General features: G+C 48.8%; 2 protein-coding genes across 11 annotated transcripts in view; one reads left to right on the forward strand and one right to left on the reverse strand.

Annotated features, from left to right (window-relative positions):
• Nucleotides 1-4,953, forward strand: part of KATNAL2 (katanin catalytic subunit A1 like 2) — a 35,421-nt gene extending 30,468 nt beyond the window's left edge. For all 3 annotated transcript variants that reach the window (XM_075447053.1, XM_075447054.1, XM_075447055.1), the window contains 3 exons: nt 1,173-1,335; nt 2,992-3,094; nt 3,433-4,953. In XM_075447053.1, coding sequence (XP_075303168.1) covers nt 1,173-1,335; nt 2,992-3,094; nt 3,433-3,572 — 406 coding nt within the window. In that variant the 3' untranslated portion in view covers nt 3,573-4,953. The remainder of the gene's footprint in view (nt 1-1,172; nt 1,336-2,991; nt 3,095-3,432) is intronic.
• Nucleotides 4,954-5,003: 50 nt separating this feature from the next.
• HDHD2 (haloacid dehalogenase like hydrolase domain containing 2) lies at nt 5,004-23,187 on the reverse strand. Of its 8 annotated transcripts, none has more exons than XM_075447061.1 (8): nt 23,042-23,187; nt 21,353-21,394; nt 20,091-20,192; nt 17,262-17,470; nt 13,950-14,034; nt 7,722-7,938; nt 7,197-7,260; nt 5,004-6,214 (listed from the first exon to the last, which is right to left on the reverse strand). In XM_075447061.1, the coding sequence occupies exons 3-8, from the start codon at nt 20,189-20,191 to the stop codon at nt 6,111-6,113; spliced, it is 780 nt and encodes a 259-aa protein (XP_075303176.1). In that variant the 5' UTR covers nt 20,192; nt 21,353-21,394; nt 23,042-23,187; the 3' UTR covers nt 5,004-6,110. The 8 variants fall into 8 exon arrangements, with proteins under 8 accessions (XP_075303176.1, XP_075303175.1, XP_075303174.1 ...); XM_075447060.1 differs by having other exon boundaries at nt 20,091-20,196; XM_075447059.1 differs by having other exon boundaries at nt 21,250-21,394.
• Between the last annotated feature and the right edge of the window lie 1,743 nt (nt 23,188-24,930).

The raw sequence follows: 24,930 nt of genomic DNA on the forward strand, positions 1-24,930 counted from the left end.
TGAGGACTGAATTCTATTTTAAACTGAAATTACAAGTCTGTGGCTGAATGGGGCCAGTAGAGAAAGATTGGTACTGTGCTTGGAAGGATAATAGCTCAGAGCAGCTCCTGGAAGGCACCAGAGACTTATGAGTGAGTAAATATTTTGTAGCAGCTATTTCTTCTTGAAAATTGTATGGATGATTGGGGTACTTATAGACCCCATTACACGAGAAACAAGGGATCGACTGGAGCAGGAATTCGTATTCAGCTGTTTGGTTGTGTTACCGTTAGATGCAAACAACTGAAAAGCATTTGGGAAAAAAAAACTAGGTTAAAATGGGTGTTACTAAAACTAGGTTAAAACTAGGTTTGGATGGGTGCCTGAGAGGAGCGGGCGTGCCAGAACTCCCAACACTTGATAGAACATGTGGCTCTGGCAAGAGGGGCTATTTCTAGATGGTGATGAAATGCACAGAGGAAGGAATGGAAAGAAACATGCATTTTTCTTTCAAGATTCCTTTGTACACCACAAGCAAGTAAAAATGAAAAATAGTCCCAATCTTTTGTATTTGACCTTTTTCTGGCCTTATTTTTTTAGGCAAAACAACTGTATCAGTGCTGATGTTGACAGCATCATGGTTTTTTGGCTCACCGACACCTTGATCCAGCCTGCCCATCCTTCCCATGATCCTTTTTATACGGATACTTTCCTTTGGGGCTGTATTATTTATTATTTGTATTGCAGGAGCAGTCTCAGATCGACGTCTTGTTCTGCCACAAACATGGCCTCACAACCCAGACCTTCAGTCTGTGTTTTAGACCTACCAGGCATCCCTTCCAAAGTAGCAATTAATTAGTCCTGACAGACAATTTGTAGTGTCTCCTTAACAGCAGAGGGAGAAAGGGAGAGGCTGTTGCTGATGAGACATGCTGCAGGTGAGTAGCAGGGCCACGGACAATAACGCCAACTTCTGATTGTTATTGTTACGCCTCATTGTCACAAGCCAGCGTATCGCTAACACGCTGAACAGGAACACATTGGATAATTAATCCTTTTTATGAATTTCTTTTTTCAAAATTAGGTTGAGGTGATTACAGGTGGGGTTGAAAAATGTCAGTCCTTGCAGCGAGGAGCTTGCTGTCAACGCCACGAGACGCGCTGAGACGATTCCTCTCCTCGTTTGCTTGCAGGGAGTTGGATTCTGCCATGCTACGGCGGTTGGAGAAGAGGATTTTGGTTGACCTTCCAAGTCAGGAGGCACGGCGGGTGATGATCCAGCACTGGCTGCCCCCTCTGAGCAACAGCGGGGGAGTGGAGCTGAGAACGGATCTGGACTACGGCGTGCTGGGCCAGGTGAGAGCGCGGCAGCGGGGACTTCCGGGGTGGGAACCGTAAGCGTGTTATGTCGTGACAGAAGAGGTCCAGAGGGCTGGGACAGCACCTCTGTACGCAGTGATGGAGAGGGACCGCAGCTCAGTTCGAGGCGATGGCCGAAGGGAGACCACCGAGACGCGGGGCTGAGCACTCCACGGGCACATACCTGGCCGTGGAAATCACGCTGCCGTGCTTGCGAAATGGGGCGTGTTCTGACCCTCTCCGTTGGGCCAACTTTTCAGCCTTAAATACAGGGAGACTTCCAGCATCAGCGTTATTTTATCACTCTTCTCACCAAGCTGGGAGCACTTCCAATTCATCGGGGTAACGAACAGTTAATTGTGTAGGGAAGGTTTGTCACAGCTCCACTGCTGCGGGGGAAAAGAGCATTTAGACAGCGAAGAGATTCACCAGATACCCAGGCTTTCTTCATTTAGCCCTTTGTCACGTCCTAAATTCTTTGAAAACATCTCACAGCTTACCAAGTGGACCCTTTTTACATCTGGTCACAGAGACAATACTGCTCAGTTTTTCTCTCACAAATGTTAATAAGGAAATACAGTTATTTTATTAACAGGGGAGCCAGGAAGAGACACGGAAAGATGAGTTTTATCTGACTTAGGGAAAACTGCCCTTTAGAAAAAAAATGTCCAGTATTTTCCTTGCTCCTACAAGGTACTGTGGGCATTCAACAGAAGAACATGCAGCATAATGTTGAGGGGAGGATACACATAGAATCATAGAATCATGGAATGGTTTGGGTTGGAAGGGACTTGAAAGATCATCTGGTTCCAGCCCCCCTGCCATCAGCAGGGACATCTTCCACCAGACCAGGTTGCTCAGAGCTCCATCCAACCTGGCCTTGAACCCTGCCAGGGAGGGGGCAGCCACAGCTTCTCTGGGCAGCCTGGGCCACTGTTTCACCACCCTCATGGTGAAAAATTTCTTCCTAATACCTAATCTAAATCTGCCCTCTGAGTTTACAGCCATCCCCCCCTTGTCCTATCCCTACACGCCCTTGTGAAAAGCCCCTCTCCATCCTTCCTGTCGGCCCCTTCAGGCGCTGGCAGCTGCTCCAAGGTCACCCTGGAGCCTTCTCCTCTCCAGGCTGAACAGCCCCAGCTCCCTCAGCCTGCCCTCGTAGGAGAGGTGCTCCAGCCCTTGGATCATCTTCATGGCCTCCTCTGGACCCGCTCCAACACATCCATGTCCTTCTTTTGTTTGGGGCTCCAGAGCTGGACACAGGACTCCAGGTGGGGTCTCACGAGAGCAGAGTAGAGGAGCAGAATCCCCTCCCTCACCCTGCTGCCCACGCTGCTCTTGATGCAGCCCAGGACACGGTTGGCTTTCTGGGCTGCAAGTGCACATTGCCAGCTCATGCTGAGCTTCTCATCCATCAGTACCCCCAAGTCCTTCTCCTCAGGGCTGCTCTCAAGCCGCTCTCTGCCCAGCCTGTACTTGTGTCTGGGATTGCCCCGACCCACTTGCATGTATGTATATAAATGTATTTCAGACAGGAACAGACTTTACAAATATTCTATACAAATTTATATGAAATAGATATGCTTGTTAATGCCGTTCCTGTCTGCTCTGTAAGCCTGCAGGCTGTAACGTATCCTTCTGATCCCGTCACAGGAAACGGACGGGTACTCCGGCTCGGACATAAAACTCGTGTGCAAGGAAGCAGCCATGAGGCCAGTGAGGAAAATTTTCGATGCCCTTGAAAATCATCAGCCAGGTACCACAGCTCCGAGTGGAGAATCCGATCTGGGAGATGCCGATCTGCTGCTGCAACTCTAGAAGTTATAATATTAAGCCCAGCAGGTGGAGCTCTGCTATCTGCTTAGAAAAGTTTAAAAATACATTTCTAAAACATCTGCCTAAGCTAACATTTCTGAAAATCAGGCCTTTTTTTAAAGCTGTCAGCACCTGTGCTCTGTGCAAAAAATATGAATTCTTTTCTTTATCTCACTAGGTTTATTCTTTTGTTTTCATATATGAAGTGTTGCATCAGGCAGAGACATAAAAAAATACCTTTTGGTAATAACAGCATTTAATTGGATTTTTTCTCTTTAGGTAACAGCAACTTAGCTGTGATCCGGTTAGACACGATCACAACCGCAGATTTCCTGGATGTGATCGCCCACACCAAGCCATCAGCAAAGAACCTAAGCCAGAAGTACACAGCTTGGCAGAGAGAATTTGAGTCCATTTGAAAAGAAAAACCCCACAAGACTGAAAACGGATTCCAAGATTTTTGTTGTCTGAAAGGACATCACCTTGCCTCTGAAGGACTGAACAGCGATGGGGAAGGAAGTGCTGTTGTTTCCAGGAAAGGGAATGCAGTGAGAAATGTCAGGGGAAATCTTCACTTTCAAAATTAAGGGGGCGGTGGGGTGGTGTTTGGTTATTTTTTTATTAACCATTTTCACTGACCACTCAAAAAACATTCCTCATGGAAATAATGTAATGGCAGTTGCTGTGTAAGGAAGACTCCAGCCTTAATTTGATGTATAAAGACTTAAAAGATTACTTGCTTGTCAGTTGTTTATAGGTTTGGAGTAGAAGAACTGGAGCAGAAAGCTTGCTTGTTAAGAACAGTTAGATAGTTAGTGTAATTCTCCCTTTCCGAGACTCACTAGAGCATCACAATCAGCGTAGCTTTACCAGCAGTGACCCTTTTTAAGGAACCGTGACTGGTTTCAGTGAAATTCAGGACCTTAGCAGTGCCTCGTAAATTTTGGTTAGCTTGTCATCATTTTCAGCCATGCTCAAAGCCTTGATGTGCTAAATGTGTCACTCTGCTGGGGGCTTGGGGTATTTCCAAGGTGGAAAAGGCAAGGAAGTAAAAGGAACTTGGAGACATTGTAGAAAATAAGAAGATTTAGGCTGATGCAGCTACAAACTGGCTTGCAGCCAGTCATAAAAAGCAAACAGTGAGTCTTTGCAGCGCAGTGGAGTTGGAGACTTTTCTGCTTAGAGAGGCGGCCAGGGAAGCAGTCAGGACTGCCGCACGTCCTTTAATGTTTTAATCAGAAATTCTAATCGGTCACGTTTTCAGGCTCTCGGGTCTCGCCGCTGCCCCTCTCTCCCCCTCCCTCTTGCCTGGCAAGGCAGTTACCCTCTTTGCGGCTCTCCCCCTCTTCTCCTTGCATGGGCTTTGCGTGCAGCTGCTTCTCTGGCCTTGCACGCTCCCCAGGACCTCGGAAACATCGACAGTCTTTTTTTTTTGTTCCAGCGTGACTCACGTTGTCACAAGTCTTTGTGGGAAATGTCTTCAAAGGACTTTGCTTATAGATCTGTCGCCTCCTGAGCCCGACTCTGACTACGGGCCAAAGACCGTACTCCAGCCAGAAACCAACACGCACTCAGAACTGTTGGCGTGAACGCTAGACGTGTGAGTTTATTCTGCAATTGCAGGCTGCGATTTATGAGGGCACACAAACAGTATCTAAAGATGGCTTTTGTTCCCAGGGGAGGGTTTATTGTTTCTTGTATTTCTACTGCAAAGTCTACTCCGTCCACACGTTCTGAATTAAGTCTGAATGTAGGCAACCAAGCCAGACTGCAGACAGACAATCCTTCACCTAAGCAGAGCTTCCCATTCGTCCATCACGATGATTTTTCTTAACAAGAACGAGCATGGCTCATTAACACAAAACTGTATTTTCAATAAGGTTAATACTCCAGTAACATATAATTACAATCTAATAATTTAACACTCAGGAGCACTGTAAAACAACTGTAAAGGACTTTGATTATTACAGTTCGCAAATGGACCAGAAAAGCTATTTACTGTCATTACAAAGTTGGTTCACATCGGTGGATTTAGCATATAGGAAAAGCATCGCATACCACAGAATTAAATTTCATTTTACGGCTCTGCTAACCAACTGTGTAAAAACTGGAATCTGTCCCCACGGCTCGTGAAGGATTTTTCCCATAACATTAAAACCAAAAAAAACACCCCAACAACAGTGAAATTTTGCAACTGTAGCATTAATAGGACCCTGCTGAAGTCTGATTTCAAAAATTCACAGTCTCTAAGGCATTTAATACCAGATCTTTGCTTCTGTGTCATTCTTTTTAATAACAGCATCTAATTAAAACATCTGTAAAAAGCTGACAGTTTTATGTAAAATTTGAAAAAATAAAAAAAAAAACCAAAAAATAGGAGAGGAAAGATATCAACAGTGGTTATTATTAAACAATGGCGATATTTTAATTTAAAAGTCACTTCTAATCGTGCATAATCTCTACCTTCAAATTAGAGCAGAGCAGAGGCACACTCAGCGAAATCACCACAGGCTGAGTATGGCTCCGTTAGTCTTTATCCAAGTTTATCTACTTGCATACTTCCAGTGGGTTTTCCAGTTTAGCTTATTCAGCAGAAGAACGTGACACTTCCCAGACAGAGCTTTTCATCAGTTATTTCTTGAAAACTGACAGTAAGCGGAGCTGTGTGCCACGCTCCCGCTGTCACTCAGGACAGCAGCTGTGTGAGCCGTGGCCTCTCTGTCTCACCTGCCAGGTGTCTGTGGGTCCTCACCACACCCTCGTGGAACTACTGCTACGTGGAAGGGGCTTTGCCGTGACCCACACCCCTCCTCTGACCTTTCACAACGCCAGCGGAAGGAGCTAACAGCTGGGTTTCTGAGGCAACGCATGCACTGATCCTGCAACCTTAATTTTTGAAGCAAGAGTAAAGGGAATTATGTGACACGGATGTTTCTCCAGACTAACTATTCTCTTTCTCACAGCAGACGCTCTAGGATGTGTTCCACTGCCTCTGGGAAATTCTCACAGGTTAAGTAAGGAGCCGGATTGATTTTGGCTTCATCTGCCGGTCGGTATTTACCTGTAACAGATTAACAAAACGATGCATTTACCAAGCTCCTTTGGGTATCTCTCTCTTCCCTGAAAATTACAGCCCCCTTGGACCGGTAACAACCAGGCACAGCAGGAGGAACGCCCACCTGAGGTTCTGCAACAAACGTTCCCCGAGCCTTCCCTAGACAAGCCCTGAGCCTTCCTCAAGGCTCCTCCAGGGGCAGCTCTGGCCCAGAATTAGTGTCACTTAGGCAACGGTTTCCCTCTGACTCTGCAGATATTTGTGTTGTAGGTTCTTGAAATAATAATGTTACCATCTTCCCTTCTGGGTTTTATGAGGAAGAGGAGGATTACTCGCCTTCATCTTCACCATAATGGACTGTGAGGCATCAGCAGCTGGCACGTCAGAAAGACCTTACCCAGCCCATGGTACTGTCAGTAACATTGATAATACCTGTCAGTCCCTTAAGGTTCCACTTTCGGAAAAGAACCTTTATAATTACCAGTGTAACTACTAAGGAATGCCATCAGAGCTCCTGAATGATCAGCGGTGACGTTGCTATGACGGATTTTGGCAATCTAAGATGTCACAGTAACATTTCTCTCTGTTCTTTGCCTGGTGCTTGGGATTTTAGAGTCATTAGAGCAAAAAACTCACACCTACAAGCTCAGCTGCCCACATCTATTACTTCATATCATCCTGCTACCAGTTCAGGGTCTGTGCTCTAGCCCTGTTGTTAATGGCCTCTCCTGATTTAATCACAATCTACTACTTAGCAGGCTGCCAGCTGAGGCAATGCACCTGCCGAATTCACCCCAAAATGACTGGGGTGATGGCCCTGGGGTCTCCCAGCAGCCCCTCGGTGTCACAGATGGCAGGAACAGCGGGACTCTGAAGCACCAGGGCTCGGGGTGTACCTTCGTGTCGGACACAGGGGCTGCCGGTACCCAGGGCAAGGTCACTGAATGCACCGCTGCCTCCCGAAACGACCGCTCCGGCGAGTACTTACCGGTCCTCACCAAAATCCCACGCATGCCCGCGTTCTGGGCGCCGCCGACGTCATCCCTGCAGTCCTGGGACAGAACGGGAGAGCAGCTGGTTAGCGGGCACGGACACGCGTTTTTCAGTGCATTCCCTGCTTTACACATCACAAACAGCTACGCTGAGTCAAATCCTGCAGCTACCTATTAGAGAAACCGTGACAGAAACACTTGCACTGCGTGCTTTTTGCCCGAACCAACAGTGAGATCCAGTCATGCAGGAATGCGGGATTTTAGGAAGGGCCTCGGAGACAGGGCAAGGCGCTTCTTGTCGACAGACCGCTCGTGCTCTTGGGCAGGATGGTGAGGGCTTCTCTGGAACCCACCAAAGTAAAAGAACCAACCCCACGACCACACATTAAATCCTGCAGGTTCTGACCGTTCGATTTTCACCCCCCGTCTTTTAGAAAGCTGCGTTTGTGAAGGGCTCGGCACGCAGTGGAGAGGAGCACTGCCTTCGCAGGCAGGTGAGAAGGTGTTTGGTCCCCACGTACATCACCAATCATGACAGCCTCCTCTGGGGCACAGCCGGTCCCCCGCAAAGCTTCCAGGAAGAAGGTTTTCTCCGGCTTCCCCACCACTGTCGCTTTGGTGTCCGTCGCGTATTCCAGCCCAGCCACAAAAGGTCCAGGTCCCAGGGCCAAGCCATCTTTTTTCTTGAAATATCTGGCTTTATGTATAGCTATAAGGGGTGCACCATCCAAAATCAACCTAAAGAATGAATGAAGATGAAAGCAGAAACATTATATTAAAGAAATGCTATTTACAGCTGAAGGCCTCAACTGGCTTTCATTTAAATTGATGATAAAACTCCCGCTGACTTTCATGATGCCCCAAATTATAATGCAAGCCAGCATTCATTTGGAGAGTTAAATAAAGTTCCTTTCTTTCTTTTCCCCAGAAACACCTAATCAAACAAATCCCCCAAATAAAGAATTTGTTATCTTGAGGATTTTAACAGGTAACTACTTTTAAATCCCATCTGTATCTCTAATGCCGTTAGGTCCATGACTCTAAGCAGCCTCACTTTTCACTAAGGCAAACACCCTAACGTTAGAACCTGTCTGATTTCGCCACGCAACTATTTTAAAACACATTAACCACAGTCAGCGGCTGGAGGTAACAGTCTGATGGCCGCCGCCTTCATCTCCTTGCCTGGACTGAGAACACAGCTGCACCTTCAGGCTGCTGCTGCTGCCAGCAGATCTGCAGCTCTTGGGGCTGTTGGTACCCCCCGTGACAGCCGAACAGCTACGTGTTTCCAGCAGAGATGGGCGTTCAGGTGAATCCCATGCAGGAGGTGAATCGTTTAATTTATATTTTAACATTGGAGGAATGACAATAGCACGTTACACGAAAAGGCACAAATCTATTAGGTGCGTTCATGTCCCACCAAATTTTCCAGTTCACAGCGCTGTTACTGAGCCATTTACAAGAGCTGGAGTTGGGCTCCTATATTGGGAACTAAAAACCTCAAGTGGAAGACAGTTCAAAGCACCAAGTCAGCAGATTCGTAACGCTTCCGAGCACAATAAAAGGGTCACAGCGTAAGGGCCATAACGCACGGTGTGGCGGCGTTACAGGAGGGTCTTGGCTGTGCACAGCGCCTGGGAGCCTTGGGAAGCGATGGTCTGAGACCGGGAACTGCTCCTTGCCGACAGCCGAGATCCCCCCACCTTCCACGGGCCCATTTCTGCCCCGACACACCGTGTGCTCCCTCCCTGGGGTCCCACAGACACCCTCTCTGCCTGCCAGCTGCCTGACCTACCTGTTAAAAACCTGCACGGAACACAGTGCTGCCTGGAGCACTGGAAAGGGAAGAAGTAATTAAGAAGCTGCTGTCGCTCCACCGATCCCCATCAGCACCTCCGCAGCGTCACCACCCTGTCACCGCTGTCAGTTCACGTCTGCGGGTCTTGTAAAACCCTTCCGGCAGGGAGCGTGGCCGAACAGCGGACCCGTGACAGGGAAGTAATAAACGGGAGTTTAGGAGGGCTTGCTTTCACAGAATCTGGACCCAGCCTTTGGTTCTTCCATTTCTGTCACCCGCCCGGTGGTTTCTCCCCGCCGCAGACACAGCAGCTACCTGTCCTGCAGCACAGGGAAGCCTGCGCAGCCGCTGCGCTGGAGGAATCCTCCGGGTACTGCCAAGCACAGCAGCGTTCTCGCAGTGCTCCCCCTCCCCAGCTTCAGAGCGATGAAAGCTCTCCAGAAAGTACCCATAGAAGTTGAGGTAACGACTGCCAAATGCTTCCCGTTCGATCTGACAGCAGGCACTGCAGGCAGCGCCAGTCTTTATCACAACAGGCAGGGATGTAACTACCAAAGCTGGGGGACAGAGAGTTGGTCGTCATCTGCAGGGAGAAAAGAAGGATTCCTTTTCCCCTTAACCCTGCCCAATTTACAAAAAAACCAAAACAAAACCTTTAAGAAAACAAGTAAAATCTTGCGTGTCCCCTTGACTGCCTTTCTGGAGCTGTGCTGCGGCTCTGCTCAAAGAGGCTGGCTTAGGTGAGTTGCACGCTCCTTGGAGGACGTCTGCTCCTTCCCTCGTGCTTGCGGAGCAGCCTGGGTGCCCTAAGCACGACGTAAATGAGAATATTCCATTTCACTTCATTATCACAAAACACTTCTGCTGAATCAACGCGCTCCAAAGCAAGCTCAACAAGAAGAGAGCTGACGTGTACCTGTGAGCAGCCAGATACGTTCACGACGGGAGGATGCCTCTAGGACACAGACGAATTTAATTTGACAGCAGCACCACAACCACTTACATTCAGCAGGCTGCAGGAAAGATCTCACCTGAGAGAATTCTTTTAAATGTGGCATCAAAATCCCACATATACAAAAAGAGAAATTACATCTCAGTCATTTCAAAGGGTGCCTAGAGAATGGCCTTACTCTGTGCATCTCGGTTTGGGACTTGTATTGGGTTAGATTTACCTAACCTAATGCTGGATATCAGCCGAGTAGTTGCCAACCAGGTAATTAGTCAGCCTGGGCTCTTCAGAGTCAGTGGAGAGAGAAAAGAGCACTTCCTAGGGCTCAGTTCAACTGTCCTATTTTAAGCACGACAAAGGGAAAAACGAACGATGCCTTACAATCGCCTCGTGTCTCCCTCAGGAGCCCAGGTCGCCAGCTCACTGCAGATACCTGCATTTAGTCAGAGTCACCTTAAAGGTTTGCTGTGAGCAAGGCAAATCCCAAGTGACTTCATTATCGAGCAGTAAAGGATAAGGAATACGGATGCGGCATAAGGCTCGAGAAGAAGAGACCGTGGCCAGTAGTTAGCATTTCCCTTAGACCAAACAAAACTGCCACCAGCAGAGCAGTTCACACTCAACAGAGGACTGCTGGAAAAACCCAGAACAAGTCAGTGAGACGTTAAAGATCAGACAGAGCCCGTCCAGGGCCTCTGCTCGGCCTGAAACACAGGACCAGTAAAACACTGGGCAAATCCAGGCCAGACTGACAAGAGGACGAAATCTTCCTCCAGGCAGACAAGTCAGCGGAGCGGCTGGGAACGCGTCTGTCACGAGGCGAGGTGAGCTGAAGGGCTCAGCCTCGCTCCGTCTTCAGCCGCAGCACCCAGACAGCCCTGGATACAGGCTGCTCGGGCAGCACGCGCTCCACGCTACCCCCTCAAACACGGCTCTCTCGGGCAGCAAGGCCACGCCGTGCCCACTGCCGACTGGATTTGGCCTTCAGCATCTTCCTTCCGTCGTCAGAGCAAGCATCCAGTTCTGTGTTTAATGCAAAAAGCCCAAATCCAGCCTGGGACAACCTCGCCCCCTCCGCAGGGCCAGTTCTGCCGGCTGTCCTGCGTGTGCCGGCCGGGGGAAGCCTGGGGCCCCCAGGGACTCGGGATGCGATGACTGGTTTCTTGCCTTCAGCGTCCAGGTCTCCAGCCCGAGGCAGGTAATGACTATTATTCAACGGTTAATATATTCATGACAGAAATATCAATAAATGATGTAAGCACTGGAATACACGATGGGTTAAGTTCACGCAGTTGTGAAATTAGAGTCCACTCACGAGTGCGCTGTAAAACTGCAAAATCGATGCCTTCGCCAACACGCACTAATGAGGCTGCCAGAGAGTCAGTTTGGGTCAATACATGTTCATATGACACAGAACTTGCACGCAGACAAGGACAGAGTTGGGCTTACTACTCCAAGGAGCCTCTGTGAGATACTGGCGAGCAGCAACTGGTACACCCTCTTTGGATTTAGTGGTTACAAACACAGGTTAAGGCACTTGAGATCAGTTTTTTTCAAATTCCAAGGCAAAGAATTGTGTGGTAGCTGTCACCTCATCAGCAAAGAGCAGAAAGGACTCATCACACATGTCGTAGCACAGCAGGGAGCTAAACTGAGCATTACCAGGTGTCCTCTTTACCTCTGAGATAGCACTGAAGTTGGTTACCAGCTGCTCACAGAATCCCAGCATGGCAGGGGTTGGAAGGGACCTCTGTGGGTCACCCAGTCCAACCCCCCTGCTGAAGCAGGGTCACCCAGAGCAGGCTGCACAGGACCTTGTCCAGGCGGGTCTGGAATATCTCCAGAGAAGGAGACTCCACAGCCTCCCTGGGCAGCCTGGGCCAGGGCTCTGTCACCCTCAGAGGGAAGAAGTTCTTCCTCGTGTTCAGCTGGAACTTCCTCTGCTTCAGTTTGTGCCCATTGCCCCTTGTCCTGTCGCTGGGCACCACTGAAAAGAGTCTGGCCCCGTCCTCCTGACACCCACCCTGCAGATCTTTACAGGCATTTCTAAGGTCCCCTCTCAGCCTTCTCTTCTTCAGGCTGAACAAGCCCAGTTCCCTCAGCCTTTCCTTGTAGGAGAGATGCTCCAGTCCCCTCATCATCCTCGTAGCCCTGCACTGGACTCTCTCCAGTAGCTCCTCATCTTTCTTGAACTGGGCAACCCAGCACTGGGCACAGCACCGCAGATGGGGCCTCACCAGGGCAGAGTAGAGGGGAAGGAGAACCTCCCTCGACCTGCTGGCCACATTCCTCTTGATGCACCCCAGGATGCCATTGGCCTTCTTGGCAGCCAGGGCACACTGGTGGCTCATGGTTAACCTGTCGTCCACCAGTACACCCAGGTCCCTCTCCACAGAGCTGCTCTCCAGCAGGTCAGCCCCAGCCTGTACTGGTGCATGGGGTTGTTCCTCCCCAGGTGCAGGACCCTGCATTTGCCCTTGTTGAACCTCATCAGGTTCCTCTCTGCCCAACTCTCCAGCCTGTCCAGGTCACGCTGAATGGCAGCACAGCCTGCTGGTGTATCCACCACTCCTCCCAGTTTTGTGTCATCAGCAAACTTGCTGAGGGTACACTGTGACTCTTCCTCCAGGTCACTGATGAAGAAGTTGAACAAGACTGGGCCGAGTATTGACCCCTGAGGGACACCACTAGTTACAGGCTTGCAACTAGACCCTGTGCTGCTGATGACTACCCTCTGAGCTCTGCCATTCAGCCAGTTCTCAATCCACCTCACTGACCACTCTTCCAGCCCACAATTCCCAGGCTTGCTGATGAGGATGTTATGGGAGACAGTGTCGAAAGCCTTGCTGAAGTCGAGGTAGACAACATCCACGGCTCTCCCCTCATCTACCCAGCCAGTCATGATTTCAGCATGATCTCAATATGGATTCACCAAGGGGAAATCATGCCTGACCAATCCGATAGCTTTCTACGATGGCATGACTGGCTGGGTAGATGAGGGGAGAGCCGTGGATGTTGTCTACCTTGACAACAGGGGTCGTTGCAGGGGTTGCGCTCCCGCAGCTGGGCCAGGCTGCTCAGGCGGGTGCTGCTCCTCCTCTGTTACAGGGCCGGGCTGATCAGCGTGGCCTAAACCGCTGCGGAAGGACAGCGGGCTGAGCGAGCGCCCAGCGCAGTGAAGGGAGGCACGGCAGGCTCTGCTGCGGTGCAGGGGAGGTGGGATGCTCAGACGACCTCTCTCTGCACATTTCACAGCAGATAAACCAGGGCTAAACTCAGGAACAGGTCCGTGTTCGAGTCTTTGAAGCTAAAGGTTTTTTTCAAGTTAAAATCAAGAGCCCTGTGCTTGAGCTAGAACTAGAGAGAAGGACGCAGGGCTGTGCACCTCCGCACACACTACTGCATCCTCGCTCATGTACAGTCACAGATAAATTATCTGATTTATCTCTTAATCAACACACAAAACGAAGACCAGATCAGATCTATCGTTCACCTACCCAGCATATTGTGCTGGCCACTCCTGAACACAAGATGCTTCACAAGAAAGTGCTAGGAATCCTGCACTAGGTAGATAAGGAATAATCTGCCCTGAACACAGGACTTCATTCCCTGTGATAGCTGAGCTCCGAACGCTGAGGTGTGAACACAGAAACCATCTCCCAAATACTTCCCAACATCCTTGGGTTTGTGTATTTCCCATTGAAGCATTGCTAACATTCTCCCCTCGATGACAACCATGACTCTACTTCTACAATTTATTTGCAGACTGAAAGCTACGAAAACCAGGGCTGGACTGCCTTAAGTTCACGGTTAAGGCCCCAAACGCAGGTCAGTGGCTCTCTCTCAGACACAGAGGAAGGCACCATGGTCACGCTATGTAATGGTGACATTGCCACCACCCTCTCCTGCCTGTACGAGAAGGATTTCCTCGCCTGTGCAGAGGTACAGAGCCCAGCACAGGGCAGCCACCGCTCAAAAAGCCCCGAGGAGCGGCTGACTTACCGAAACGCTCTGTTCATCATCTCGTAGTGAAAGTGCTCGGGAGCCAGTCCTACCACCACTGCGTTGGGGTCACCAGTGGCTAACCCTGGAAAATAGAAATGTGACTCTGAGCCAGCAGAATTTTATTCATAATTAGCAGCACACAGTCAACAAGTGCAACAAATCACTTTACAGCAAAAAATGAGTATTTTTTGACACAGATACATCACATAGACTAGTTTTATGTCTTTTAGAAAGGATGAAAGCATCTGTGGAAAAGGTGTTGATCTATGCAGACCCCGCCATCTCTCACAATGAACACGACTCTGCATCTGGACAGCCCAAACAGCAACTGCTGAGCAGCGATTCTCTCACTGCCTCCACGGAAATGCAGCAGGCCGCACAAAGCACTCTTTTAAATGACTTTTTGTTATCTGAGAATCTCTTTCTGCATATATTTATCTGCTTTTTAAGACAGTAAAGCAGGAAAGCTAGTGAACTCCATCCAGTTTTTCTGTCCTCTCTAGTCACAGAAAACTCCACTTAGGGTACAAAGCCCGACGGTTGTTCTACGTCTCAGTCTGGTTGTGATGGCAAAGCTGGTACTGCAGCAGCGCCTAGAGGTGGTTACCCTAGATTAATTTTGACTCTTCTGGAAGGTCCGTTTTTTTAATGTGGTTTAGTCCCCTTGAGACCAGCTTGCACCTCCTCTGTCCCGCACCGCTCCAGAGGAGCATAACTGTTTCTACATGAGAATTAGCATGAAAAGTAATTGGCTAAATAAGGTTCTTCATGGATTGGGATTTTTGCTGACTGGATGGTTACAGGGTCTGTTACAAAGTATGATCATATTCATTCTACTGATTCTAATATTCTGTATGCTTCTTAGGTGTATAAAAAAACCTGATAATACAGTCTTCAACTCAACAGCCACAGCATATAATGATAGTAAGGAAAGAAAAAGTATATAGACTACAATGGACCAGTGATACGGAATTGCGAGAAAGAATGAATGAGACTAATGGGAGATATCTGAAGTTAGATCCGTAAATCTCAAAGCGGGGAACTGATGTCAAACATCTAACAGAAGGATAGCAAAAGAACACGAGGAACTCACAAGGACTAGCACTACACAGCAGTGTTGAAGCTGTAATTCAAACAAGGTACTAAGATAAGTGCAAAAGGAAACAAAACTGCGGATAAAAAGAAAACTAGTTGAACTATGAACTATCCTAATTAGCACAGTAAAAAACCCGCCCTCGAGTAGTGAAAGCCCCCTACCAAAAAAATCCCCTTCCTGACTGAATGTGCGCAGCAAAATGGGAGGATGCTGTGACTTAAGCGGAGAGGAGACATGTAAGGATCATCGGGAAAGAGAGCGATTAAGCCCAACTGTCAGAGTACTGAGAACTGCTGCTCGAAATGTGTAAATGTTTCCTGTGTGTTACACAAAGCGTGCTGGCTTTGCAGAGTTACTACCCAGCACCCATCTCTGCACAGTCATGAAATAAACACCCATCTCGGCTCCATGCGTTGATCGGCTTTTTGCACACCGGGTAAAAGAATCCTGATTTTGGGACGAGAGGGCCACCTCTGAACAGAACCAGCAATGGAAGCAGAGTAGCATCTATGGGAGGAACAGGAGTACCACAGAGCTTTATTTATGGCAGGTTCGGTTATCAGCTGCCTCCTGCACTTGCCGGGGTTTTTGTTCCGCCCTCACACAGAACATCCTCTACACCTTCACTGGGACATCTGGAGCTCCTGGTGTCTCCTGCCCCATGGCCTTCAGGTAGCTCAGACAGCGAAATGTACACTCAGAGGCGGCATGTCGATTTGTGACACCACCCAAAAGCAGCTCGGTCTTTTAACCAAGAACGGATTACGTTCATCCATCTGCGACCAACTTTATAGAGAGATTAGCCAAGAATAGTTCAATCGCAGCCATTACCAGGAATTTAAAGGATTCTCCATTGTACTTCAATGTTTCAAGCGCTGTTCTGAGAGAATACGAGCCGAACCGCTTGCAGCAAACAGAAACAAAACAACCCATCCCGGATCCAAGCGACACAGACAATGCCACCAATGTACTCTGCTGACACCTCTGTCTTTGTCATCTTTTTACAAAATTCACATCAGCTACTGTAAAACTGAAGGAAAGATTCCAAGTACAGGGAGATTAAACTGATTTAACTACCCTCAGTGAAATAGCTGCTGGCTCTGCTGTTTCTGACCCCAGAAAGCCTTCCCGAAACACAAACACAGAATATTGTCAGGGGTGTCTTTCTCTGGGTACGATGTTAGCTAGAGCAGATGATCAGATTTCCTTGCTCTCAGAGCCCACAGAGGCTTTTCTCCTGAACACTTCTCTTTCTGAAGATTACCAACTAGACTATGGCACTAAAGTTTAACAGGAAATGTCTAGCTCCTAGCAAGACTAGAACCTGCTTAAATTACACAGCCATACGGATTTCAGCTCATAAGGGAAGGGGCAGGGAGCAGTGGCAAGTCATCCACATTTTTGGTGCCTTAATTTTAAATGCAAGACTGAATATACAACACACGGTTTTCAACTCCGAGTACGTTAAAAATGTGGGTATCTTCACCACTCTTCAAACAGCGATGTGGTTACGTCAAGGACTAACTGTCCTAGCTTCAGGCACCTGCCAGACATGTCCAAGTTCGAATATATTATCTTCTACTCCCCTTACTGTTGGGGGAGGGAAATGGGAACATCTGAAAGTAAAGCAAGTTTTAACCAGGTCTTTCAAGACGACAATCAGGGCAATGAACCTTCTGTCACCAACTGAAGTATTGAAGTACATGGAGTGAGACCTGAATGTTCAATACAAGGTAACAACAACTACCTGGAGATTTTACATTTAATAATAATCTATGAAGGGAGAAACAGTCTCCTGTGTGTGCCTCCACACTGGCTTTTCAACGCTTTACAAGCAAAATCTCTATAACATTAGCTGAGGGAAACCCGATTTCCAACAAATTGACACAGCCTCACTATAAAATAAATCAGCACTGGTAGGTGCAATAAATCTCCAACGATCTAGTCAGTAAAAAGTATTGAGTTTTACCCAAATTCCTGACTATCTGAAGGTTTTGTCTGCCACTTCCACTTCTCCTCAAGAAGCTATGACTTCAGACTGTTTAATGTTAATTTAAAGAGAAGAAAGGACCTTTACCACTATGGAGAGTTCCACAGTTGAGGCTGCATCATGGCTAGGGGTGTATATATGACTGCCACTCTACAAAACGGAGAGCACAAGGTTTCCTTAGCTGTTCAGTAACTTCCCCCATGCTGTTTTCTGACCACCTCACCTGTGAAATCAGGTAGGGCCTTGTCGTCTACCAGGAGGAGAGGCCGCACCTGCTTCTGCTCCAGAAGATTTCTGACTGCTGTCAGAGACGTGAAGATCTCATTTTCTGCAATGTCAAACCCCAGTTTCGTCAGCCTCTCCAGCAGGTCTCTCTTGCACTCCTTCGTCGTGTTCGTCACGAACCGAATGGTAACCGGAGCGCTGCGCAGCCTGAGGGATGAAGAGCAAAGGCAAATTGGCCACAGCATCCTTCTATTTACATGCTCGTGCGTCTCTTTGGGACTGAAAAAGGAGAGTTTGTCTAAAGACTGCAGATGAAAAGACCGTGTACATGCCAGAGTATTGGTGCCACAAAACAACCATGAGGCTGTTAACGTCTGTGGGCTGGAGGGCAATGTGAAACAGATGGCAAGAAATACAGCTACCACAACAAGACCAAGTCTCCTCGGCTTTGCTTTTACCAGGAAAAGCCTGGAGGAAAATGGTGAGATTCCAAACTCCATCTTCACAGCAGTAGCAAACACATCTATGATCAACAACTAGTTTGAAAAGCCTTTTAATTCAAACCAGATAACAAACTAGCCCTGTACTCTGGATCAGCAGCATCCTGAACCAAAAATAAACAAACAAAAGAATCTTGTTGCTAAATTAGTATCTCGAACTCCACATGCCGGGTGAACTTCACAGCAGCTGTGGCTCGGAGATGCAGGATGCTCTACGAGCCTATGTTACCTGCGTGGCAATTTTAAGTCAGCTTTTGCAGCCACTTCTCCCTTTACTGAGGAACACCAATATCACATAAAACCACGTTATTGCCCTATACTGACAGCACATGCTACCAAACAATCAAATAATTTTAAGTGACAATTTCAATGGCATTCCCTTTAATTATTCCCCCACCATCACTTTCTCTGTTGCTATAGAAACAAACACTGGCATCAGGACTGCATGGAGAACATCAGAATAAAGTTGGTCAACACTGGAGACTTGCTTGCACCTGCCACTTCTTTCTCTTGTCTGGTCTGCTGCCCAGCAACATACACAGACCCTTCACAAGTATGAACCGGTAAAAAAGTCCCCTGGTTGCTAATAGAATAAACACTAATCTATTTTTTTTTTTCCTATCGACGTCAGCACCAAGAGGTAACTCTACAGATGGAATCTATCCATTTGTTCCCTAAGCAAACCGCACGCCAGTCACTTCAGCCTCTCTTCAGGAAGGACAATGATACGGCTTAGCAGAAAAGAGCATGAGAAAATACTTTTTTCCAGCCTCTTAGAGGAGAAAGTCCTGGCTGTTCTTGGCAGTGAAATGACAACTGCTCTCCATGCCTGCGCCAGGCTCCCTCTGCACCCTATCCCTTCTTTAACCCCCTCCCTTGCCAAAGCCAGTACAGGGCCTGCACAAGCACAGCTCAACAGGCATCAGGTAGAAGACAAAGGAGAATCAGGTGCTTTATAAAAAAGTTCATCTTCTGATTCAACAGAAGCTGTTTCTTCCGTCCTATCTACTGCCTGGGGGTCTGGAGGTGAGCAGCAGACAGGACAGATACTGAGCTTTTCTCGACAACATCACTGCTTTTACATATATATAAATACATATATACATACGGATTTTTAAGAATACTGACTCTCAGTTGGCACAGGTTTTCCTTGCAGCATGAAACACCCGGCAGACAAGGTCCAGTGAATGAAAGGGTAATAAATCAGTACCCAACACTTTAGCAGTTTTTACTTCCTTGCAATTTTACATCTTCAGGAGGTAATTATTTCCACAAAATTTTTTATGAAAAGAAATGCAGAGTTTCCTAACCCCTCTGTGGGCTTTTCCTCTGAGCAACAGTCTAACTTTGTAAAAATCTAAGCAGTCAATACAACTTCAGTAAAAACTTCTCATCCTTAATTCAGCCCTATTCCTCTCCCCTGGTTAATTCTTACTGTCCCAGCACCTTAAGCTGTCCTCCCTCACTCACCATGACAGCGTTTATCATGTTGTGTTTTTCTTCACCCACTGCAAGGTGTCTTCTCCAGGAAAACAGCATCATTACATAGTACAAAGATCCCTGGCACTGCGTATCCTATTTTGCCACTGACTCGGCCAGATTAAGTCATTTTACTATGGCTCAGTTTCTTCAGGCACCCTTTCATCAACAGAGAAAGAGGTACTTCACTGTCCTGTTTATTAATAAGTTGAAATTCCTACGAAAGATGGGCTGTACTATCAAATGTTTCTCAAACTAAAAAACAACTGAGACGGTTTACCTAGCAGAGAAACTTTACAAATAACAAAGCAAAGCCTTGGCTGGAAGACCAGACGAAATGAGAACTCTGTAAAGGATGCCTTGCTCACTAGGCCAAGTTACTCTGTTTTTCGGCTTTAGCCCACCACAGACCTAAGGGCTCAGACACACCATCAGGTTCCTGGAGTTAAAACACTGAGGAACAGCTTGGCTGAAGTGACTTTGGGTAATTCAGGTTAACTTCACCACTTTCCACTTTTGTTAAAGGCTGCAGTCCCATGTAAATTAGCTGAAACATTCTGAATATTAAGTCTTTCTCCACCTAGAAAAGACTTAGATAAGAGCTAGAAAGCAACTTGGGAAAGCTGCAGGGGCTCATGTGATGCATGGCAACTTTTCAATATCTAGACCCTTTGCTGATTTCTCTTGGTATTAACACAGGTGTAAACAAAAGCAGAGTTTGGCCACATATTTGCTTATCCATGACAGCGTAAAAAGGCAGAAGCGTCAGGCTCGTTTACTCAAATCAGCTTCTTTGTGCAAACAGCGCTGACATAACCTACCAGAGGAAATCGAAAAAGGTAGCTTGCCTTTTAAGAGCTTCCTGCGCGCCTGGCACAGCTGAGTCTTCAACGTGAAGCGTGCCGCTGAGATCCACCAAGACAGCTTTCAGCACGCGCCGAGCTGCCATCCTTCCTTCCCCAGGGAAAAGGCAAATAAATGAAACAACGAAAAACTGGTTAGCAGACAATGGATAATAAAAATAAGGAACTCAGTTAAGCGTCTCATTTGTGCCAAGCCCGGTATTACTCAGAACATTACTCGCAGTATTAAATAGGCCCCTTTAGACAGAGAAATAAAAGGCTGTGTTTAAAAAAAATACATAATTGATGGGGTGGTATTTTCCCAAAGACTCTATATATGGAAATCAGGTGCTATTTGTTTTTTAAGTGCCTTTATTTGTGTGTGTCAAAAATTCCTCTAAACAAGTAAGACTGTTGGGAAGAGGATCATTAGGTCTGGTACTGGTGGTTCAAGGCCCCAGCAAGCACCTATCAGCAAGTCCCACTGACACCAGTGGCGCTGATCAAGTAAAAATAAATATAATACTACTAGGCAATGATACAGCGCTCTAACTGTAAAGCTCAAAATGTTCTGCAAAAGTGGATATTGTCAATTTTATTTTTGTAAGCCAGATCTAAGGTGGTCCAGCCCACAACACAACACAGGTGCCCTAACTCTTAGGTTATTCGGCCATCGACTGCCTGTGTGCCAGCGTGGATTAAGTCTGGAAGCTCTCACGGCTCCAGGATACTCAGCACCCCAAAGGGTTACCCCCTCCTCTTGCGAAGGGGACAGTCAAGCCGCTTTCCTACAGCAAGCTTCTGCATCACACAAACAGGTACAGGAGACTCATCCCAAAATAGAAACCAGTATTCATGGGGTAAAGACACTGGGGAAGAAAACAGTGAGGTTACGTGCAAGTCATCTGGCTGAAAAGCTGGCTTTAGAAACGAGTACATCTCCTTATGTGTTGTATTTTGCTTGACAAACAAGTTTGCTGAGCTATTTCTTAGCACATGTCCAATACGGAAGGTTTTTTGTTAGACAATAACAACTATCTGATCTGCCATCACTAGCAAGTCATCACGATTTTATGTTGAGCTGTTTTGGTTACAGACAGAACATGTAGCATGTATGTACTTTTAAAAAACACGCAGAGTAATCAACACCACAACTAAAACCTGCCTTGATAAATTTAAATTTCTATCAGGACAGTTTTATCTTTGCAGGCAGTTTTATCAGTGATCCAGATCATGTGAACTTGATGTCTCAGGTACAAGACACGCACAGAAAACTTTGAGATGCCACTTTCACAACTCCTGCTGGTACCCTGCAATAAGAAAAAAGAAGATACTTATTTTATAGTATGTCTGTTGCTACACAGGCCAAGGTGAAAACTCTACGATGAAAGAGCTGATAACAGAACCCCTAAGGGAGCTTCATCAATTGCATGGGAAAAGAGGGCACCAGGTTTCCAAGACATATTCTCCAAGTAAAATACTCTGCTCTCCAGCAGGTCAGCCCCAGCCTGTACTGATGCATGGGGTTGTTCCTCCCCAGGTGCAGCACCCTGCATTTGCCCTTGTTGAACCTCATCAGGTTCCTCTCTGCCCAACTCTCCAGCCTGTCCAGGTCTCGCTGAATGGCAGCACAGCCTGCCGGTGTATCCAACACTCCTCCCAGTTTGGTGTCATCAGCAAACTTGCTGAGGGTACATTCTAACTCTTCATCCAGGTCGTTGATGAAGAAGTTGAACAAGACTGGGCCCAGCACTGACCCCTGAAGGACACCACTACCGGCCTCCAACTAGACACCGCGCCGCTGATGACAACCCTCTGAGTTCTGCCAGTCAGCCAGTTCTCAATCCACCTCACCGACCACTCATCCAGCCCACACTTCCTGAGCTTCCCTAGGAGGATGTTATGGGAGACTGTGTCGAAAGCCTTGCTGAAGTCGAGGTAGACAACATCCACGGCTCTCCCCTCATCTACCCAGCCAGTCATGCCATCATAGAAAGCTATCAGACTGGTCAAGCACGAGTCCTACAAAACTTCAGTACCTCAGTTTTTGTAACCGCAGCCCAAACCATCGGGAAACCTCGTCTTTGTGCTGGCATTACAGCTACAGCAACGGGATGAAGCCACGCAGCAACTCAGGCTGATCGGGACAGGAGGAACCATCCCCTCACGGGTCTCTGGCGGCCTAAGGGGCCTCCATGCTGCACAGGGATGCAACGAGGTGCTCGCAACCTACGGGCAAAGAGCCCTTGCCGCCTTGAGGGAAGGCCCGTAGCAGGGCAGATGCGCTGGGGCCATGCAGGGGCTGCTCCCCATGGCGGAGGAGCCCCGCTCCGCCCAGGCAGGGCCGGCTCCTGCTCCTCCTCTCCCCCAGACCCCAGCACAGGGCCTGCACGGTGCTGCCCTTCCCTCAGACCACGGCACAAGGCGGGCAGCGAAGCCGGAGCCCCTCGAGCGAACGCCGGGACAAGGCAGCAGAGCAGCCCAGGCCACGCTGAGGGGAGCGGGGCTCCAGAGCCGCCCACCCAGCCCCGCAGAGAGCCCACACGGCCTCCCCTTCGCGCCTGCCATTGCACCCCCCCCACCCCCCCCCCCCCCCCAAGGACCGGGGGCAGCCAGTGCCTCCCTGCTCGGTGGGGAACCTCGGGACCGGTCCCCAGCCCCACGACGCCTCCGAGGACGGATGCCTTCCCCTCACCATACTGGAAAAAGCATGAGTATACAAATACGCCCCCCCCAGCCCAAGAGATGGTACCGCCTCTTTCCACCAGTTTACAATGGGCAGGTGGGCTGGTCCATTCGCGGCAGGGGTGGCTCTCCTAGCTCAGAGGGCTCCCCTTTCCCATTAGGCGGATGGTTCCGCCCGCCCTTTCGCTCCCGAGGAAAGCGGGTGGGCCCACTCACACAAGAGGGGAGAGCAGCCTGGCGGCAGCACCCTCCCCTCCCCGCCACTCACCTACCTCCAGCCGCCCCACTGCCGCCACCGAGGACTGCCCGCCGCGCCGCCCCGCCCCGCGGGGCCCTCCCGGAGCCGGGGCTGCCCGGACGAACGCCGGTGCCCCGCTTTCAGCCCTGCGGTGCCGGTATCCGCGGCCGGGCCCCGGCAGCCGCCGGCAGGCAGCGCTGCGGGCAGCCCGCCGAGGAAGGCGGCGGGCGCGCGGCGCCTCAGCGGCGAGGGCGGGAAGCGGCGGCTGAGGGGAGGGGAGGGAGCGGCGAGGGGGGCGGCCCGCGGCGCGATGGGCACTCGCAGTTTCATCTTGTGATCGTACGTCAAAACATCCCACGGTGCGTAAGGCCGTGCGGTTCGGAAGTCGTAACGCCGCAACCTGAGGTGTCGAGGATAATTAAAGTGAGCTTGAGATCCATTTATTTGCGTACAAACCCGCTGCCGTCCCGTTTTTCCCTCCGCCTGTCCCCGTGCCCTTCGAAACAGAACCTTTAACAGCGCAGGTACGCAGAATCCATCCCTTGTTCCCGTCCGTGTTTGCGCTAAAGACTCTGTGGAGCGTCCCACAAGCTTCGATTTCACCACGCTACTGGTACCACCACACAGCAATCGACTGTTCTTCCCTCTGAGGGTGACGGAGCCCTGGCACAGGCTGCCCAGGGAGGCTGTGGAGTCTCCTTCTCTGGAGATATTCAAGCCCCGCCTGGACGTGGTCCTGTGCAGCCTGCTCTGGGTGACCCTGCTTCGGCAGGGGGTTGGGCTGGGTGACCCACAGAGGTCCCTTCCAACCCTGACCAGTCTGTGATTCTGTGAAAGCATCTGCTGCTTACAAATCTTCACTAGAACCCATGGTTCTACACTGTAAAGTCTTCATCCTCGTCGTGATCCGCCAAATATCCTGGTTATCGTCCTGTCTGTGCCAGGTACGAGCGATGACACTCTTCACAGTGTGAAGTGACGACCAGACCGCAGGCTCTTGGCCAGGTGGAAACTTTTTTGCGTGTTCCCCGGTACCGAAGAAGCCAAGCCCCTGGCAGGTTTGAGGCGTTTCATTGAACTTCATCGCAGCGGATTCGTTTCAGGACTGCTCAAAGCTGCATGAGGCAGCAGCGGCAGTGTAGTTACTCCCTCGCCGTTTCTCCCCATGCTCCGTCCTTCTCTGCCTGTCTGCTCTCTACCCTTTTTCCCCTCGTCCCTGCCCATTACCTGCGAGACCTGATCTTCAGCTGCTGCCCCACTTTGAATCGCTATTTCTTATCTGCCGGGTAAATCACATCCCAGTTTTGCCTCCAATGCAGGATTCCTGCCACGCAGAACTGCCACTCTTTTTTCCTGCTAGTGCCTCGTTGATTTTGAAATGATCTGCCTACGTGCTGCAAGCCACGCACTGAAACTTCAGCCTTTCCGAAAGGGCAGGAAGATGGCGAAATCGCTTTTCACCCATTTTTAAAGCTGCTGCTTGTAATCTTTAGTACTGGTTTTTATTTTAGTAAGAACTAGTGTTTTTACAGTCAATAGGTACGAAAAGGAAATGATAAGCAAGCTGTGCTTCCAGTCATTCAGCATTGCAATCCAATGCATCAGCAATGGAAACATCTGCCGCTGCTTCTTTTTTGCAAAACTTTTACAAAAAGGCCCACATACCTTCCACGTTTTATCTGTTCCACATACGTACTGTCCAGTTTCCATGAAAGACAGATTTATGAAAACAACTGATCCAGACTGTACCCTCGTCACCTCTGAATTACACAAAGATCATTACGAAGAAATACTTTATAAATAGATCTACCTACTCCAGAATTTAAAGACTAGCATGATCCTATTCTGCCTCTGGCCAGCGTTACCGCGGCTCATTAGGTTTGCTACATAAACCAAAATACAGCTTCACAGCGGAGAGATGAT

Source organism: Opisthocomus hoazin, chromosome Z (assembly GCF_030867145.1).
Source record: "Opisthocomus hoazin isolate bOpiHoa1 chromosome Z, bOpiHoa1.hap1, whole genome shotgun sequence".
Lineage (NCBI taxonomy): Eukaryota > Metazoa > Chordata > Aves > Opisthocomiformes > Opisthocomidae > Opisthocomus > Opisthocomus hoazin.

Bases quoted from the DNA above. Each gene is read 5' to 3' on its own strand.
- HDHD2 (XM_075447062.1), bottom strand. From the start codon at position 20,191: ATGGCAGCTCGGCGCGTGCTGAAAGCTGTCTTGGTGGATCTCAGCGGC. The intron at 17,471-20,090 runs GCAAGCTACCTT...TTCATCCCTCAG, and splicing joins GCGCAGGAAGCTCTTAAAAG to GCTGCGCAGCGCTCCGGTTA. The intron at 14,035-17,261 runs GTGAGGTGGTCA...TCTATTTTCCAG, and splicing joins GGCCCTACCTGATTTCACAG to GGTTAGCCACTGGTGACCCC.